This window comes from Chelonia mydas, chromosome 24, assembly GCF_015237465.2.
Source record: "Chelonia mydas isolate rCheMyd1 chromosome 24, rCheMyd1.pri.v2, whole genome shotgun sequence".
In the NCBI taxonomy this organism is placed as follows: domain Eukaryota; kingdom Metazoa; phylum Chordata; order Testudines; family Cheloniidae; genus Chelonia; species Chelonia mydas.
The window spans coordinates 3,918,978-3,937,239 of record NC_051264.2 but is presented as its reverse complement, the minus strand read 5'-3'; the positions used below and the strand labels follow the sequence as shown (position 1 = coordinate 3,937,239).

Genomic DNA, 18,262 nt, shown 5'->3' with positions numbered 1-18,262 from the left:
TTGGTGTCAGACCTCTGCACGTCCCAGGCGCGCACCAGCTGTCTCACCTGGCCCCTCACCTGCTAGGACGACACCTGCAGGTTCCTTGCTTGGCCAAGGCCCCTCGCACTGCCTGGCCCAGGCAGCGGCTCCAAGTCTCACCCACAGGCAGAGCCCTAGGTGCTCCCAGAGATGCGTAACGGCCTTGGTGCCCTCGCCAGTCTGGGCTCCAGTGGGGTGTTCCCCTGCCTGGGTCTCGCTCCCTACCCTGTGGCACCGGCTGCAGCTTTTCTTCCCTGTTCCCGTCACCAGCCAGAGCCCGGGCCGGCCCTCAGTGGAAAAGACCCTTAGTCCCCACCTCCCCCTCACCTTTAGCCTGGTGAGTTTCAGCGTGAGCTGTTCTATCGTCCGGAAGATCATGTCCACGTCCTGGATCACCAGGCTGGGGGCGGGGGGCGGGGCCCCATCCAGGCTGCCGGGGCCCGGCGTGCTGTCCTGGTCGTGCTGCCGGGAGCCGAGGGCGGGGCGGGGCGGGCTGGGGGGCTGCTCTGCGAGGCTCGCTGGCGGCGTGGGGGCAGGGGGCTCAGTGGAGGACTCTGCAGGGCCAGAGGGCATGCTGACGTAGAAGTAATTCCCTGCGTTACAGGGGAGGGGGTAGAAAAGCTGCTTACCCTGTGAGCCCAGTGCCCAGGGCACTCTGAGCTCCCTGTAGAAACCTACAGGGCTGAAATGTGCAAAACCAGGGCCTGGTTCAAAGCCCACTGACATCACAGAGTCCTCCTCATTAGCCCTGTCTGCTTTCAGTTCTTAAAGTCCCAAGTCCTGGTTTCAAAACAGACGGTGCCTAAACTGGGAGGCAGCGTGACCTAGTGTATAGAGCCCTGGACCGGAACTCAGGAGTTCTAATCCCAGCTCTGCCATGGGCCTGCTGGGTGACCTCATGGCCGCCTGTCACCTCATGACCGTGTGCCTCAGTTTCCCCATCAGTGGGACTGAGGCCCTAAGTCGGGCGCTTCTGAAAATTCCACCCTTTGACGAGTGCCCTGATGTGCCGGAGGGGGAATACGCCCAGCAGCGCTGGAAAATCAGCCCCCCTAATCTGTTACTACCTTGATGTTGATTTAGGTGCGTCACTTTCCACACCCAGGTTTGAAATATTCAGCCAGGATTCAGGTAGCGAATCCAGCTCTCTCTCCCATAGCTGCATCCAGACAGATTCCCCAAGTCCCAGGCCAGAGGGGACCATTGTGACCCCCTCCTCCGACCTCCTGCGTAGCCCAGGCCAGAGACTTGCCCCCAGATAATGCCCAAAGCAAGCTTTTAGAAGAGCCTCCCATCCTGAATCAAAACCGGTCAGTAACGGAGAATCCACAACCCTCGGTCAATTGCTCCAGCTGTTAAAAATTGATGCCTTATTTCCAACCTGAATTTCTCTCGCTTCAACTTCCGGCCATGGCTCATGTCAGACCCCCTCTCTGCGAGACCGCGGAGCCCATTATTAAATATTTGTTCCCTGTGCAGGTGCCTGTAGACTGCCATCAAGCCCCCCGTTAGCCTTCTCTTTGTTCAGCCAAACTGAGCCACGTCCTGGATTAAATAGCGTAGGGCCAAGAACTGATCCCCGTGGGACCCGACTGGAAACGGAGCCGCTCCATGACAGTTCTCCAGTTACATTTGGAGACCTATCAATGAGCCGGTTTTTAATCCATTTAATGAACATCGTCCTAGCTTTTCAATCCAAACATCAAGCGGCACCAAGTCAAAGGCCATCCCGGAGTCGAAGTCTATTACTTCGAGCAGGGACTCATCGGAGGCAGGGAAGCTGGTGGTCCACCCCTGGGTACGTGCAGGGAGACATTTTCATACAGCTGGGCAGCGTTCGGCCTTGACCTGCCACCTACGAGCCAGTTACTACAGTCGCCTCTCAGGCAAACAACTCCTGATGAAACCAGGACGGGACCAGGCCATAAAGGACCGGCCCAGTTGCAAAGCAGGAGCCCTGCCTGATACTCTAATCCACAAACCACACTTCCTCTTAGAGCTGGGGATGGAACCCAGGAGTCCTGCCTCCCAGCCGCCCCTGGTCTGGCCAGCAGCCTCTCCCCTGCCTCCTCTCTTAGTCAATCTGCGATTCCCTTTCCTCGCCTTTCTTGGGGACAAGAGGGAAAAGGGTTTGGTTTTTTTCTTTACCATCTACATTAGCTGCGCCTCCTTCATGCAACTCAGTTTCTGATTGGCTGCTGTCTGCCAAGGGCGTGGCATCCTTAGTGCCCTCCACCTCAGCTGTGCAGAGACACCAGGGAAAAGAGCAGGGGGGGAAGAAGAGAAAATGTCGAGGGGGGGAGAGAGGGGGAGAGAGAAATTGATTGATTGAAGGACTCAGAACCCAATCACCGGCTGTGCCCAGCGAAGCGGCTAGTGCAGGATGCCCAGACAGAGAGAGGAGAGGGTTTGCAGCAGTCCGAGGGTAGCAGATCTCATGCAAATCACCGGGCTTGCCAGGCTGGCAGGGATGTAGTGACAGGAGGAGAGCGGCCGCCCTAGGAGCCAGTCACTGACGCGACTGATTTCACAGCCCCCGGGCCCCAGGAGACAGGGCCGGACGGCACCCCCCCGGGATCGCAGCTGATACACAAGGGTTAACAAGGGACTGATTTAATCAATAGCGCAAGGATCGTTAGAGTCCAAGCGGTCAGGAGCTGGCACGTACCCCCCCAGGGCTCGCTCACTTACCAGCCCTTCGCGGAACACCGCCACCCCCCGCTGGGCAGAGCGGAGGTGAACGACTGCCCTCGGCTGCAGGAGAGGAGCCTGCTGGATTCCAGGTGGCTCTGCCCCAGCAGATGGCCATGCAAAGCGGCTGTTGTCCTGGTAGCCAAACACCACGGAGAAGGGTCTGGGGGGGAACAGCCCTAGAAGCCTGGAGAGGAGCCACCCCCCCAAGGCCCCGCCTTCCCCCTACCTTTCCGGACCACTTTGTAGCCGACCTGCCCCTCCGCAGCCGGGGGCCTCTCCACTTCCTGGGACGCCTCCCGACCACCATCCGAACTCCAGCCCGTCTCCTCCACGTCCCCCGCGCTCGGCCGGCTTTCCGGCTCCAGCTCTGTCCTGCCGCTGGGCGAGCGGCCTGTGAGACCAGCCCTGTCCGCGGAGGGGCCGCCCCGCGCCGCATGCTCCTGGCCGCCTGAGTCCTGGCTGGACAGCACCGAGTCCCAGGACTGCCCGGCTCCTCCAGCCACCGAGGGCGTGGGGGTCAGGTCGTCCTCCGGCTCCGGGTCCCGGCAGGGCAGCAGGCTGCACAGGATCAGATGCCGCAGGTTCTCCACTAGGAGGGGGAGAGAAGACGAGCACGTTGGGCCCTGGCAGGGAATCCCCCACCCGGAGGGCTGGATGCAGGCCGGCTTCGGCGCCTACGCGTGCACTTCCTCGCTCAGCCAGAGGGGGCGCCGCAGAGCAATGCCGGGCACTCCCCCAGCGAGAACCAAGTGCCTGGTCCGATTCTGGGTCTCCCGGGGCACCCGTGGAAGGGGCGTGTCTGGAAACAGCTGGCCCGATGGGGCACAAGAGCACCATGGGGCAGAGAAACCCTCCTCCCTTCGTTTGGGAGAGTGAAGGGGCTGGTCGGACTAGCTAGAACTGGGCACAGGGCAAACCCCACCTCCAGCTCAGGTGTGTGTGTCTGTGTCTGTGTGTGTAATAAGAGACGGGGACGGCTCAAACCCAGGTTCTGGTTAAGAGAAGCAGCTGCCCTCCTCCCTCCCCAGGGATGGGCCCCCATAGGCAGCATCACGACCCAGCCTTCACTCACCGTCCTCCAGGGCCGATTCGGCCAGCCCCTCTGTCAACACAAGCCCTGGGAGGGACAGGTGCATGCTGGGTCCTGGTCCCTCGGACGCCCCAGCTTCATCTAACTCCGCAGAGCTCTGTGCCGGCACGGGGGACGCCGGCGCCGCCTCCCCGTCTTCCTCCTCCTCGCTGCCTTCGGCCTCCGGCTCCTCCGGCAGCACCGGATGCTTCCCCTTGCCCAGGAAGTCGGTGGGATTCTCATCCGCTGGGCCGGGACGAGAGATCACAGAGGGGCATTTGGATTAGGCAGTGGCGAAGAGACAGGACCAGAAAGGGCTGGGGGTGGGGAGAGTGGCTGGGGGCTGGACCCCTGCACGTCACCAGGAGATCAGAGTGGGCCGAGCGTGCAGCAGGAACAGGGGTCCTGGAGTGGGGCCATTCAGACACCTAGATCCTCGCACAGGAGGTTCCCGTTATCACCCCACATGCTATATCAGAAGCCGCAGGGACGCACCTACCCATGCGCCCCCTACATATGGGCTGCTGCTCCCAGCTGTCAGAGCTCCCTGGCAGAGGGAGTGGGGGGCGCTCCGGCTGGGAGGGGAGCTCACCTGAAGAGACGTCTTCCACTTCCGCCCCGGAGTTGTCGGCTTGGGAGAGGATTGGGGAGACGTCAGGGTCTTGCAGGACCAGGCTGATGGGAAGAAGAGCTGAGTTAGGCAGTGGCAGGGTACGCCAAGCGGCTGGGGGCCAAAGGGAGGGCCTAGGCAGGACCGTGGAGCAAGGCTCACTTGGTTGGAGGGTTCACTTCACCCACAGGATCGGGCCCTTAATTACCAATGGCTCCGAGCCACCAGCCGCTCTAACCGCAGGGAGGGACTCAGCTCTGTAGAGGCCGGTGCCTCCAGACACGTGGCCCCTGGGCTGATCTCCCAGGGCAGCCAGCCAGCCTCAGTGGGAATCAAACCCGGGTCCCTTGAGAACTAAAAGGCAGCGTGAGATTCACAGAGCTCTACTCATGGCCTGGCCACTGGAGGGGGATAGTGAGCCAGCCCGGGGCTGGGGTTGAGTCTGATCTGTGCCCGGGTCAGCCAGGGCAGGCTTTAGCGAGAAATCCCCAGCTGCTCCAAGCAGGAATGGAGAGCTGGCCCTGCCCCCACCCCCAGCCCCTTCCCTGCTGCCCCCCAGCTTGAGCTTCCGGACCAGACCCCAGGACCCAGCTGTGGCTGCTTAAAGGCCCTGCGGCCAGGATGTCCCCATTTCCCTCCCTGCTCCCGGCAGCGAGGCTCCCGGGGTGGCGCTGCTCACCTGGACGGGGGCGGCCTGTGGATGGGCAGCTCCCGGGTCCTGCGTTTGGGGGGGGAGGTGGCGTTCCTCATGGCGCTCTGCACCGCCTCCTCCAGCAGCTCCATCCACCTGCAGGCCGAGGAGAGGGGGCGTTACAGCCCCGCCACGCACCAGCTGCTGCCTGCTCCAAGACCAGACACCAGGGCTTCGCCCCCCCGCAGAGCCCCACCCGCTCACACAGAAGGGACTGCACCAAGGGGAGGGCAACCTTACCCCCAGCTCTGCCGGTGCCCCTCGCTCCCAACCCGCAGCCCCCTACTACCCCAGCCCCGGGCTCCCCCCACTCCCGACCTGCAGCCCCCTGCCACCGCAGCCCCAGGACATGCTAGTTACCTTGGCGCGTGGACTCCTCTCATCCCCCCAACGCCCCCAGGAACGTCACACAGCCCCTCCCCCCCCCACCCGTCCTTACACCCTTACGTGTTTTTCTCCGAGGGCGTCAGCGCCACCAGCTCGTAGATCTGGGGCCCCAGCTCCGAGGTGCAGATGATGAAGAGGGCTCGTTTGTCTGCAGACAGAGGGGAGAGGGGACGCTACGGGGAACATTCGGGCCCCACAGGCGACCGGTGCATGGAACTGAACCCCCCCCCCCCCCCCCCGGGGCTCTGCTTCGGAGCTGTTCCCACGACCACGCCCCCACCGGGGGGGAAGACGAGATTCTCCCTCCCTATCAATGCCCGTGCCAGCCGCCCGCCTGGCCAGAGCACCCCCGGGCCTCTCCCGCTCCCTACCTGTGGCCACGGAGCGGATGAGCATGGAGTTGAGCTTCAGGACAGGGCTGAAGGTCTGCTTCGTGTCCGAGGAGCCCAGCGCTGTCTTGCTGTGAAATTTCAGCACCAGCTTCTCGTCCTGCTTCTGCAGCAGCACCAGGAGGTCCTCGAGCAGCAGCACGTGCAGATCTGCACGGGCCAGACGCAGCCCCCGGGGGGTTGGGGGGTGTCAAGCTCAGCCGTGTCTCAAAGGCCTCGGTTCTCTCCCATCACACCCCTGGCCACCCAGCTCCTCTGTTTCCCCCTCTACGGTGAATCGGGAGCCAGGCTGCTCCATGGTGACCTGTCTGGCGTGAGCACTAAGGGACAGGCCAGATCTGCCCCTAGGCGGGGATTTGCAAACCTGCTTTGGCCCCAGACTCTTACTGGAAGTCAAAAGAACTCAGGCACCTAACTCCCATGGTCTCCTTTGCCCAGCCTCAGAGAACAGGGACTAACTGGCTCAGCAGTGCCTTCTGCAGGGCTGATGGGGAGGAAGCAACACACAGGCCTGAAGACAAGTCACCCCCACTTTAGATCCTAAGGCCCTGTCCTGCCCTGCTACGTCACCCCACCCCCACCCCTCGGCTCTCTGGGGGCCAGTGGGGAAGACGGAAAGCTCATCCCTGCTGGGGAAGAACGGCAACAGCCCAAGAGGGAGACGCCGGTTAAGACGTGCGATCGGGGCTCCCTCTAGCGGAAGGTCCCCAGCGGATAGAAGCCTGGTAATGCTAGCAGCTAATAGAGTTGCCCCCTGCAGCTCCTTGGAGACCAGGGTCCTGGGGGGCTCTCGGGGGTGGGACTGAAGGCAGAGGGACGTGTCAGCCATGGGCCCTGCTGGGAGGTACGTACCCAAAGTCTTCTCCTTGCCAATGCGCCAGCTCAAAGCCCCCTCGTGGATCATGCGCCGGGAGGTGAGGTCGAGGTTCTGGGGGTGGGGAAGGCACGGTTAGTTGCTGGCTCTCCCTGGATGGGGACGGGGGGAAATCAGGACAGAGTCCCCTCCCGCCCCCGCAACCACCACCACTCCCAGTCGGGCGGTACCTTGAACTCTGCTGCCAGCGGGTTGCTGGTCCGCTCCAGAGACGTGGCATCCAGGCGCTTCTGGTAGGCCTCCAGCCGGTGCCGGTTCTCCGCCCGCTTCACCGCCTCGTTCACGTACCTGAGGATCTCCCGGCACTGGTCACGGGCACGGCACAGCTTCTCGTGCTCCGGGGTCCCACCTGCGGGCGGAGAGAGGGCGTCAGGAGCGGGAGGCGGTGCTGGAGGTTCTGGTCTCTCTCTCTCACCAGGGCGAAACGCCCGTGGATTTCGAGGCCAGCGGCACCCCACCTAATGGAGCGGAAGCGGGCCAGTCGGGCTCGCCATTCTGGGGGAGACAGGGCTATGGGAACTGCCGTGTCGGCTCCCAGGCCCCAGCTAGTCCCACCCTGGGCCGAAGCCCACCTGGGCCACGAGCAAGGGCTGCTGCTGAGTTCAGTGGGCTAAAGCCCCCTGCCTGCCTGCAGAACAGGTGCATGGCAAGCATCAGCAAGGCAAGCTCCCCCCACTGCCCTGCCCCATGGGGCCCAGCCACAGCCCAGCCCATGCACGGCCCCTCTGCTGGGCGTGGAGGGGACGTGGCCGCGCCGTCAGGCCTCCCTGTACCGTCCGTGTGCTTGAGGATGTTCTCCAGCAGCAGCGGGTACTTGGTCAGGCGCTGCATCTCGGAGATGATCAGGTCCTTGAGCTGCAGGCGTCGGCACTGCGGGTTGCTCTCAGCTTCCTGGGACGGAGGGAGAGAGACCGCTGCAGCCACCACATGTCGGGGGGACACGCGGCTGGGGAGAACCACGCCGTGGGCAGAAGCCCAGAGTTCCAGCCGGGGGGCTGGGGGAGAAGAGGTCAGTGGAGCTCATGGTACCTGCATGAAGATCTGGAAGCGGGTCTCCTTGCGCTGCTTGGTTTTGATCAGCTCCAGGGCGATGGACTGGTACGAGCAGAAACCAGCCGCCACCTGCTGGATTTCTTCCCGCGCCGGCCCGTCGAACTGGGGGCGGGGAAAGACAAAGGACCAGAGCTGAGCTGTCAGCCCCTCTGAAGAGAGTTGCTCAGCAGTGTGGCCCCTCAGCACCACCCGGGACCCTCTCGCCTCAGAGACCCAGGGGCCGAACGAGCCCAGGGTCTCGTCTCTGACGGTGGCCAGCACTAGCTGCTTCAGAGGAAGGCATAAGTTGTTCGCATGAGCTGTAGTAACTCTGGATATTCTTGCTATCCCTAGAAATGTCCAGTCCCTCTCTGAACCCTGCTAAGTTCTTGGCCTCAACACCATCCAGTGGCAGGAAGTTCCACAGGTTAATCACATAGCAAATGAAAAAGTCTTTCCTTTTATCGGTTTTGAATGTGCCATCTGTTCATTTCATTGCGCAGCCCCTTGGTCTCCTGCATCAGGAGACAGGGAGACCCCCAAACCCACCATCCCGGTAGTTCTCCCGGCCCTACCCGAGAAAGCATGAGATCCCCGATCTCTTTGATGATTGGTCCTTCTTCTCGGAGCTTCTTCATGGATTCAGACAGAGAATCTGAACAAGGACGGGAAGGGGGAATGGGGACAAGTAAAGGGGGAGTGAGGGAAAGGAGAAAGAAATTAAATACGTCCTCTTCTAATGAGGAGTGGCAGCATCCCCCTTCCCCAGGAGATCTGCTGACCCACATTCCACATAGAACGTTCATACATTTTAGATGTAACCAACCGCCATACACCCGACACCATACCGCCAGCCTCTCTTGTCACGTCCCTGTGAGCTCCTCACCCCTAAATCCTTTCCAACAGCCCTTCTGGCGCATGTCTCCTACGCTCAGCCACCATCGGATACCCCTGGGAGCAGTGGCCATTCCTGGAACGAGCTGCCTCCATTCTCAGCAGCAGGTGCACAATTACGGAGAGGCATGAACAGGCCCATCTCAGTCATTTACTACCAAGAGGCTGCAGCTACCTTGGCTTGTACATTTAACGTGTCTGCCCCAGGTAGCCACACGCAGCCCTCCTATTGTCTGGTACTGGAGCCAGCCTGGACAGCTGACTGTAGAGACAACAGGGAGCATCTACACAGCCAGCAGAAGAGAGTCCGAGCGGCCAGGTCGACAGACTCGGGATCGTGGTCCGGTGCTAAAACTGGCGGTGTTGACGTCAGGCTCTGAAGACCGTGGGGTGAGCCGGAGCCACAGCCTGGCTATTTTTAGCCCCACAAGCCCGAGTCTGCAGAACCGTGTAGACGCCCCTCTAGAGTCCCAGAGTTCAAGGCCAGAAGAGACCAGCAGAGCAGTTAGTCTGACTGCCTGTAGATCACCGCACAGCAGGCCAGCAAACAGACGGAGATCAAAGCGTCACAGCCCCCGAGGGGAGACCACGCTCAATCCCCTTCGGGACCGGCCGCTGGCAGCGAAAATGAGGCAGCAACAGAAGCGTTAACGGGGGACACTCGGGATTCAAATCGCTCTTCTCTCCGCAAACCCCAGGGGGTGGCAGCAGGCTGCACCAAGTGGGCCCATGGGCCAGGCCTTAAGGAGACAGGCACTGGGGATTCCTAGCCCTAGGGGGTGAAGGAGACCCCAGGGAATTCAGTCTCTTACTGTGGATGTCGATCAGGTCCGGGAGGTTGGGAAAGAGCAGCCCCAGCTCCTCCCGTGACAGCAAGCTCTCCCTCTTCAGCCGCTGGTAGAAGAGGACGTCCAGAACTCGGAGGATCCGCAGGTGAGACGCCTCCGTGGCAAAGAGCTCTGCCCCCAGGTGGGAGAGAGGGAGGGGTTCAGAGACAGGCCAGCTCTCAGCTCCAGCAACCCGCCAAGGTAGTCCAGGCCCCACACTTTAAGCAAAGCCACCAAATGTACCAGCTCTGTCCTTCCCCAGATCTACCCCGGCACCCGCGCACAGGGCCTGCCATTCCCACCAGGGACCAGTCCCTCCCGCGGGGGTGCTGTCACCGCAGCCCCTAGGGAACAGGAGCAGCAGGATTCCTCACCGTTGATCACCTCCTGGCGGTCTATCTCCCTGTGGCTCAGGTAAGCCATAACGTCCCGGCCGACTGTATGCTGCCAGTTCTGAGAGTCCGGTTCCGGCTCCAGGTCCGACAGCTGGCCCAGGTCATCCTCCAGCAGGTGGGGGAGGAAGGAGTCGGTGCCGAAGCCCAGATTGGGGGACTCGATGCTCCTGGGAGGATATTGGATGGGCGGGTGGGGGGAAGGTTACTCCCTGTAGCTGTGCATGGACCCCATGCGGTGCCCCTACCGCACTCCCAACCCAGCCGACATGCAGCCAGCTTCTGCTTGCAGCTCGAACCTGGGACCTTCACCCCGAAGAGCAGAAATCGCTAATGCTTGAGCTAAAGGGCTAGAGCCCCCTAGCGCGCAGCGATAGCAGGCTTGTTAATCTCTTATGTGACCCAGCCACTGGGGACGGGGGGAGAGAGGGGTCCACAGACTCTCCTTCACCCCCAACCCCATTGTCCTAACCCGTACAGTCCTTTGGAAGTCAGACACAGGCGGGAGAACTGGCTCAAACTGGGGCGTTTCAGGGGATTCCAGGCAGCTTGACTGTACCACGAAACCCAACTCCCCCACCCCGGCCCTGGAGCATGCAGAGCTCGGAGTCACTCACCTGCGCCCCATCTTGGGCGTGTAGGGAGGAGTGGGGTTTTCCAGGGACCTGGGGACGCAATTGAAAATTGCACTGAATCCCTGAGCAATGGTATCCCGGTGACCTTTGCCCTCCCACACTGCTGCATCACAGCTTACTGCACGCCAGCTGCCGCTGCGGATCAGCCCGAGGCTGCCAAGAGGGGCTGCCTGGGATTTGGGGTGGGGGCGGGGCTGCACAATTCCCTAGGCTCTCTCTGAAAATCACAGGCACAAAGAGAGCCTGGGGAGCAAACTTCTGCAGGACTGGGGCCTTCAAGTGTGAGTCACTGGGGGTGGAACCTGGCTTCTATCAACCAGGTAAAAAACTTTCCGAGGGGGGTGGGGGTGGGTGGCGATTTCCTCAGGACCAGCTGACAGTCCTGGGAGGTGCGGCGCAGGGGGTTCAGCCACTTTTTAAAATGTCATCTAGACCCCTAAATCTCTCTGGCCATTTCGGGAGCTTCCCCCTCTCCATTGCTGGATAAACTCTGCCATGGAACCCAGGCTGGCTCACCTGCCCACCGACCCACCGGGCTTTCAGCCCTTCCCTAGGCGGCTGGGCTTTCTCGTTCCACCGTCATAAGAACGGCCCTACTGGGTCAGACCAAAGCTCCATCCAGCCCAGTGTCCTGTCTTCTGACAGTGGCCAATGCCAGGTGCCCCAGAGGGAGTGAACCTAACAGGTAAGGATCAAGTGATCTCTCTCGATTAAAACAGCAGCTTTGTTTTCAAACCCGAGCGGCGACACTTTTGGCTGGGAGCTCATGAGAGTTCAGCTCCCAAATCCCACTGGAAATCGGGCCCCTTTGAAACTGCCAATAGAAACAGATGAGAGGCACCATACGGAGGCCTTTGTCCCCCTGCCCACGGGCTTGGGGCTCTGACCTCGTGGACAGGCTGGAAGCCGAAGACGACGCCGATTGGTGAAGCCGCGTGGCCTCTGCTGCAGCGTCCATGTCCACGTCACTCCGAGACCGAGGCACGTTCTCCGCCTTGCGCGATTTCTTCATCTCCTCCCGCCCTTTCAGGCTCTCCGACCGGCCCAGCTTGACCTCAGACCTGGAACTGCACAGGGGAGAGAGGTTGGCGAGACGCGAGAGCCACCTGGATTTCACGCCGGCCGGAAGAGCTGAGAACGCACACGCGTGTGGGGAAGCAAGCTAGAACCTGTCTCATTAATCTAGAGCCCCAGGCCCAGCAGGGAGCTAGAACCTGTCTCATTAATCTAGAACCCCCCCGCCCCCACAGCAGCCCTACCTGTCCGAGTCCAACAGCTCTTCAGGGAAGCTGCCGGTGGAGAGGCGCTGCGTGCCAGGCTCCTGGGACTCGCAATGCTGGTTGTTTTCAAAGTGCTGGATGATGTTCCTCACATTGCCGGGTTTGACTGGTGGGACGGGGGAGTCGGGGACAGGAGGACAAACGGACAGACATGAGACACAGGTACTGACGGCTGATGGCTAAATCGTTAATCCACAGCCCACTGCATAGCCCCCTAGGGGCTAAATATATCCTAGCAGCAGTAAGCCCGGCCCCAGCAGTTTGACCCTCTTGGGTCTGGCTAGTCTCCTAGGGTCTGGAGATGGCTGGTGTGGGGTGGGCACTTCTGGGGTTCTGGGAGGCAGGGCAGCTCCCCTGTCTCTACCATGAGCCCCCAGCTACCACCCCCTGCCTCTGCACAGACGGCGTATGAAAAACCGCCAGCTGGAGGCGCTTGGCAACAGGGTCCGAAATCAGTGCGGCCCCGTGGTGCGTGGTGGCTGCAAAGCTGAAATACACCTGGGTGGCCTGGCACTAAACCAGTGACCTGATTAGGGGGAGTTTTCAGGACCTCCCTGGTTTGGGAGGGTCCCCCCAAAAACTCATCCGTCTCCCAATGTTCGACTGGGTTTCCCTGCAGAACCAGCTCACTCAGTGGACAGGCTGCAGAGTAAATCACATGGCAGGAGGAAGCCAAGCAGGTCATCTACACAGGAAACTTGCACCGATTTGGTCCACCTGGTGCAGATCCGTGTGTGGACGCTCTGATTTCGGTTTAGCTTCAACTCGTTCCCATCCAAATTAAGAGCATCCAGTCAGCCTCTCACACCGGGGCATCTCCTCCAGGCCAGGTTGTCGCCTGGGGATCCAGCACTGCTGGTGGCTACTCTGCAGGGGCTTACAAAGGAGAACAGATCTACAACCTAGAGCACTACAACCTAGTGGCAGGTGCGCGGCATATGAAATCAGGGCAGGAGGGAGCGTGGGGTGGGCTCCCCCGAAAGCCTGGAGGTGTCTTAGACACCCACTTCTCTCCATATCGCTCCTGATGTTATCCATTGCAGACTCTGTTCCCCCACTCCCCGGCTTAAAAGGTTCTCCAGAGTCCAGTTCCGACAATGTGCAAACGTTAACAGCCTTGTTTTCTAATAGAGAGAGAGAGAGCTTCTTCCCTGAGCCAATCTGCTGCCTCCCTCTAGGAATGCAGGTGACATTTATATGGCACTCATGTGCTACGGCAACCGGGCACTTAGCTAGACAGGTGCCTTCCATCCCAAAAGGTCCCATCCCACTATACAAACATTGGCCTGAACCTTCCCTGCAGCATGGCCCCTTTGCATTGCCGTGGCAGTGAAAAGGGGCCTTGAAGTAGAGATAAGTTAGTTACACCCACTGCTTGGGCAGCAAAGATATGGCTTATCTGGGCCACCTGGGACTGAGATTTCAGGCCCTAAGATGAAACTGACCCCTACACAGTGGCCTGTTTTGAGTGGGACCTTCCGCCCAGGGAGCATTTCAGCCTACGTTTCTCTCGCAGTTTGTAACAGCAGCGGGGCAGAAGGAGAACGACCTGTCTACTGGAAACCGCAGGGAGAGTTTAAGATCTAACTGGCCCAACCGGAATTTGGCCACGGCATGGTGTGAAAAAACCTCACTCTGCAAATGCTCACGTCTCGCATGCAGCTGGGCCTCTTCTGCAGGCATAGCGCACCCTAGTGCCAGGACAGGGTCTTGAGATCAGTCCTAAGGCAGGAAATGCGCCCCCTACTGGATCAGCCACCCCACTCCCCGCAGCACAGCGCCCCCTAACATGAGCCTGGGGCACAGGAAGCAGCACTGCCTCTGAGAGGAGAGTGCCGACTAGGTACCACTGTCCATTAAATTCCTGAATGGACAAGAAGAAAAGGCGAAGAGGGCAGAAAACCAGGCAGCCTCGAAGGCACAGGAAAACAAATCACCCAGGAGCGAAGGAAACAAAGGCCTTGGGCCTTAGAGCAGACGGATTTTGACGTACGAACGAACCAGCTCCCAGTGAAGTCAAGGGACAGACTCCCATCACCACCTTTCTATCAGTAGATCTCAAAGAACTTTCGAAAACAGGCCAGTCCACGAACACCTCATTTGCCTAATGGGGAAACTGAGGCACAAAGTAGGGCCATGACTTGCCCCAGGTCCCCCAACATGCCAGTGGCAAAGCTGGAACTAGAAACCAGGTATTTTGAGTCCCAGTACGGTGCTCTGTCCACTAAGCCTCCCCTCCCCAGCCCCGCCCAAACGCCAGCGATGCCCGCCCGCCCCTGATGCCGCAGTGCAATGAGGTGGGAGACCTTTGGGGAAAGCCCCGCGTTAAAAAATTAAACAAACAAAGCTGAACACAAAAGAAAAGAAAAGGCCTTTTACCTTCCACAGGGGACAAAGGGACATGAAATGCTGAAAGGAAAAAACAATGAGATGTCAAATCAATCCTGCATTTCAAAAACGAAGGAGGTTAGAAGGGTGTGTGAGCTGCACAATGAGAACTCAAAGGAGGAAATGGAAAGCAAAGGCAGTGAAGAGACACACAAACACTTCTCCCGTGCTCCCCAAAGGGAACGCACACACGGCTCTGACTGTATGGACAGTGCTGTATCTGTGCATGGTGCTCGTAACATGCATGCTCAGAACTGCACATACAACCTTTGGAAGAAGTTTTTAGGACGGTCTCAGCCCAGCTCCTTTTTCGCAGGAGCAATTTTGCACCCCCCACAAACCACATCAGCTTTCTGAACAACCCACCCCCCTGCTGCACCCCCCTTCCCATAGAACTACCGACCAAAATCGAACCATGTCTGGTGGGATTTTCAAACGCACCCAGCGCCGGGCGATTTCTGCTCCCCTTGAAAGCCCCCACTGATTCCCCCGGAGTAGCTCCCTTTTGAAAAACCCCGCCCATGGGCGCTCAGCAGTTTGAAGGGATGGGTTTTCAGTGGCAGATACACGTGGGTGAGCATGCGATTTCTGTAGGGGCTGCTTTGACGAGCGGAAACCGCACCCACAAGCACGGGCAGGTGTGTGCGAGATTTAATTAGAGAGTTGTGGGTTGTCTACCCCAGGAGCTATCCCGAACTCCACACGGTGCAGGCATGGTTAGTCTGGAACAGCTGTTACTAAATAGCTCGGTGGTGGATAAGCCCTTAGGCCTTATCCGCACTTCAAAGCTTTGCCACAAGAGTTACACTGACAAACTCTCCTAGTGCAGACACAGTTTATACAGGCACGAGCGTGGCTTGTGCCGGAACAGCTTAGACTGGTTCTCCAAGCACAATAAGCTACGGGGGCAAAAGCACTTGTATGCTGGCATAACCACATCTACAAAATTTAAAAGAGTAGACCGGGCCTGAGAGTAAAAAGAAGAGAGAGCTCATGTGAGAGTCCCTGCTGGGATACAGCGGAGAGGGGGAGAAGGGTTGAAGACACATGGAGAGACTCCTCAGGCATCACCTACGTCGGGATTTGACGCAAAGTCCGAGCGGAAGAAAGGTTTACACCAGTGAAGTGCAGCCTAGCTGGACAGCAGCGTAAGTGGCCCTGGCGCATGTCACGTCTAGGCCAGAGGTTGACACTCGTGCAGCCGTGCCCCTGGCTCAAGTCCCGGCATGGACAACGCCTTACACTTCCCAAAACGTTGATTCTCAGGCAGCCAGCCAGATGAGATGACTGCCTCCGGGACGGAGAACTGGCTACTCCATCGTACACAGGAGTGGCGCCCCCTACTGGCTCAGGCACTTCGCCCGAGAGTTTCAAAGAACCCAGCTCCCCAGGGCATCTCCTGTAGTACTTGTGACCCACAGCGCCCCCAGCACAACCCAATACTCACTACTCTGGGAGGAGCTTTTGGGCTTCCCAATATACTTCAGGATGGGATTGCGTTTCTTATCCTCCATCGCGTCTTTGTCCTTCTTCGTGCTGCTGCTCTGCTGAGACACACACGGTGAGAGCTGGGGAAAAGGTCTTTGCAAAGGAGGCAAGTTAACTCCCAGGGCAACACAAGCTAAAGCAGCAGCTGCATTGAATTTGCAAGGAAGGAAACTGAGGCACGGTGGGCCAGTATTAGGGGCCAGGGCTGGGAGATGGGGTTCTAATCCCCACTGACTCGCCCCGGGGTCCTGAACAAGTCACTCTGTGCTACAGTTCTCCCCACATCTGTGCAATGGGGGTCAATTACACTGGCCCACTTTTGTCAAGGGTACAGTACTTGATACCTTTCTGCTACATATCTACCAGGATGCTGCACCCTGCAGCAACTTCAAACTTCCCAGGAACAGCATGGACAGAACTCTGATCCTCCTGCTCTGAAAGTCCAAGCCTCTATTACTGGAGCGAATGGAGAATCTCCATTAGTTGTTAGAAGTATAGGGCCTATGACACAGTGGAACAGTTCCGATTCAAACCAGGAGGGGGCAGCAGTATGTAAACAAACCAGCCAGTTTATTACAGTACAACACAAGTTACAATTCACTTTGTTTATACCGATGGGTACACATTCCTGCGTGTCTAAATTCACCAGCAATACCTCACTCGGCCTTGTCTTCACCCTCCAATTAGAGAGAGCAAGCAGCTGCCAGTCACATTTAGCTTGTGTGAGGCGCTTTCGTTAGTTCCCACACAAACGGAGGCAAGGCTCTGGCGTCAGCCTGACTTTGCACAAGGTCTGCTACCCAAACCACCCCCACTCCCATCCCAGAGTGAAACACCAGGCACTGGGATCAAACGGTGGGAGGGAGAGAGACAGTGGAAAGGGGGTGGGAGGAAGGGAGATGGAGGTGAAGAGATACTGGGAGGCTGCTCTGGGCAGCAGAGGAGGTGGCTCTTGCACCAACAGATTGTGCAAAGGGACAGAGCGGAAGGTATTGTGAGAGGAGGCCAGGAGACACAAGGGACCCGATTCTCCCCCACCCTGGGGCTCTGTGTGGTCGTGTACACCGGTGCAGAGTGCCGTCAAATCAGAAAAGGCCACGTTTTGTGCCCACCTTGCCCAGGTGCAAGGGACGGGGCATCCCGCCCAAGGGCTGTGGCTGGAAGGTAATTCTGAGCTGGCTCCTCAATGAACAGGGAGCCTCTGGAGTTCACCTCCCCAGGGATGGGGACTAGGTGCTCACACACATTTCTGCAGGGGACCTGGGCCCGGGGAGGCCGTGGAGAAAAGAACTGCACTAGGCCAGGCATGAGGAGCTCACAGCACTGGGAAGAATCCGTTCAGAAAAGGGAACGTGGCCAATGCCCCACTCACCTTCTTGGCCTTGGGGAAAAAGGGCAGCCACTTGTCCTTGTCTGGGAAGGCCTGGGACTTCTCGCTGGTGCTGGCTGGCCGGGCCTCCCGCATCCGGATTCCTGTGTGGCTCATGTAGGTGCTGAGGGCAAAGGCCATGGGGGAGCTGGAAGAGAGGAAAACACAGACATGCTGCAGATCATCCAGGACACAACGCCAGCACCGGCGCATCAGGCGACTGGCCTCGTCTGGCCACTGCAGGGATAACTGGCCGGAAAAGAGCCGGGGAGAGGCTCAAAGCCTCCGCAAGGCGTGGACAGGAGTATCCGCCCACAGCGCTCCAGAGAGGTGCGGGGAGCCCTGGAATTCCCACTGTCCAACGCTACCAAAGCACCGGGGCCTTCCCAAGGAGAGCGCCTGCAGCACTGTGAGGCTTGCGGCTAAAGCACCGGGCGCCCAGTTCTATCCCTGGCTCTTCCAGGGACACCCTGCATGACCCTGAGCAAGTCCTTAGCCGTGCCTCAGTTTCCCCATCTATCAACTGGGGGATAGTGGCACTGCCCTACCTTCCCCCTGCCCCAACCCAGGAGGGTTTCATTAATGTTTGCAACGCACCCCAAGATCCACCCTGTGTCCAGCATCGAAGGAGCTGGGCCTGGGGACCTTTTCTCCTGGAATTGCTTTCCAGGACATTGCGCTGTGGAATGGCTTTATTAAACAGAGAGCAGGTGCCCACCCAGCTCCAAGGCCAACTCACTTACGGGGCATGGAAGGACCCCAAGCATGAAACCCTCACTGCTGGTGTGATATCAGCAATGTCTCCCTAGCTCTGCGGAGCTCCCTGGGGGCTGTTTTTCCACAGAGCAGGGATGGTGGGGTGGGTGCGATGCAGAGGAGACTTCAGTGTGGATTTGGGGTGGGGAACCAGTTCTAGGGACAAATTTCTTCTTCCTGCTGCGACGCCGGGGCCAGTCCATGCCTTCTGCGATAGCAGGGGGCCGTCCTGCGGGACACTAGGACCCAGACAGACGCTACCCAGCTGCTTCCACATGGGCCACTCATCCAGCCGATGACAAGTTTGTGCCACCGTTGCCTTGGCGTTGGGAGGGGAAACAGCGATCTAGCAACGAGAGGACCCCCTCCCCAAGCAATGCCCCGCGTCCCCTCCCTCAGCTCTCCAGAACCCCACCCCCACAGCCACATCTGTATGGCACCATCACATCTGGATGCACACGACTGC

General features: G+C 59.3%; 1 protein-coding gene across 9 annotated transcripts in view; it reads right to left on the bottom strand.

Annotated features, from left to right (window-relative positions):
- Positions 1 to 18,262, bottom strand: part of ARHGEF11 (Rho guanine nucleotide exchange factor 11) — an 81,504-nt gene that overhangs the window by 4,477 nt on the left and 58,765 nt on the right. For 3 of the 9 annotated variants that reach the window (XM_043535262.1, XM_037882914.2, XM_043535266.1), the window contains 21 exons: positions 17,044 to 17,188; positions 15,631 to 15,730; positions 14,175 to 14,204; positions 11,775 to 11,901; positions 11,403 to 11,582; positions 10,498 to 10,545; positions 9,863 to 10,050; positions 9,474 to 9,620; positions 8,343 to 8,422; positions 7,765 to 7,890; positions 7,509 to 7,626; positions 6,906 to 7,084; positions 6,714 to 6,789; positions 5,844 to 6,011; positions 5,533 to 5,620; positions 5,074 to 5,181; positions 4,377 to 4,459; positions 3,788 to 4,030; positions 2,942 to 3,304; positions 2,170 to 2,262; positions 349 to 614 (listed from right to left, as the gene is read on the bottom strand). In XM_043535262.1, the coding sequence (XP_043391197.1) occupies positions 349 to 614; positions 2,170 to 2,262; positions 2,942 to 3,304; positions 3,788 to 4,030; positions 4,377 to 4,459; positions 5,074 to 5,181; positions 5,533 to 5,620; positions 5,844 to 6,011; positions 6,714 to 6,789; positions 6,906 to 7,084; positions 7,509 to 7,626; positions 7,765 to 7,890; positions 8,343 to 8,422; positions 9,474 to 9,620; positions 9,863 to 10,050; positions 10,498 to 10,545; positions 11,403 to 11,582; positions 11,775 to 11,901; positions 14,175 to 14,204; positions 15,631 to 15,730; positions 17,044 to 17,188 (2,956 nt within the window). The remainder of the gene's footprint in view (positions 1 to 348; positions 615 to 2,169; positions 2,263 to 2,941; positions 3,305 to 3,787; positions 4,031 to 4,376; positions 4,460 to 5,073; positions 5,182 to 5,532; positions 5,621 to 5,843; positions 6,012 to 6,713; positions 6,790 to 6,905; positions 7,085 to 7,508; positions 7,627 to 7,764; positions 7,891 to 8,342; positions 8,423 to 9,473; positions 9,621 to 9,862; positions 10,051 to 10,497; positions 10,546 to 11,402; positions 11,583 to 11,774; positions 11,902 to 14,174; positions 14,205 to 15,630; positions 15,731 to 17,043; positions 17,189 to 18,262) is intronic. The other 6 variants (XM_043535263.1, XM_037882915.2, XM_043535267.1 and 3 more) reach the window with 5 other exon arrangements.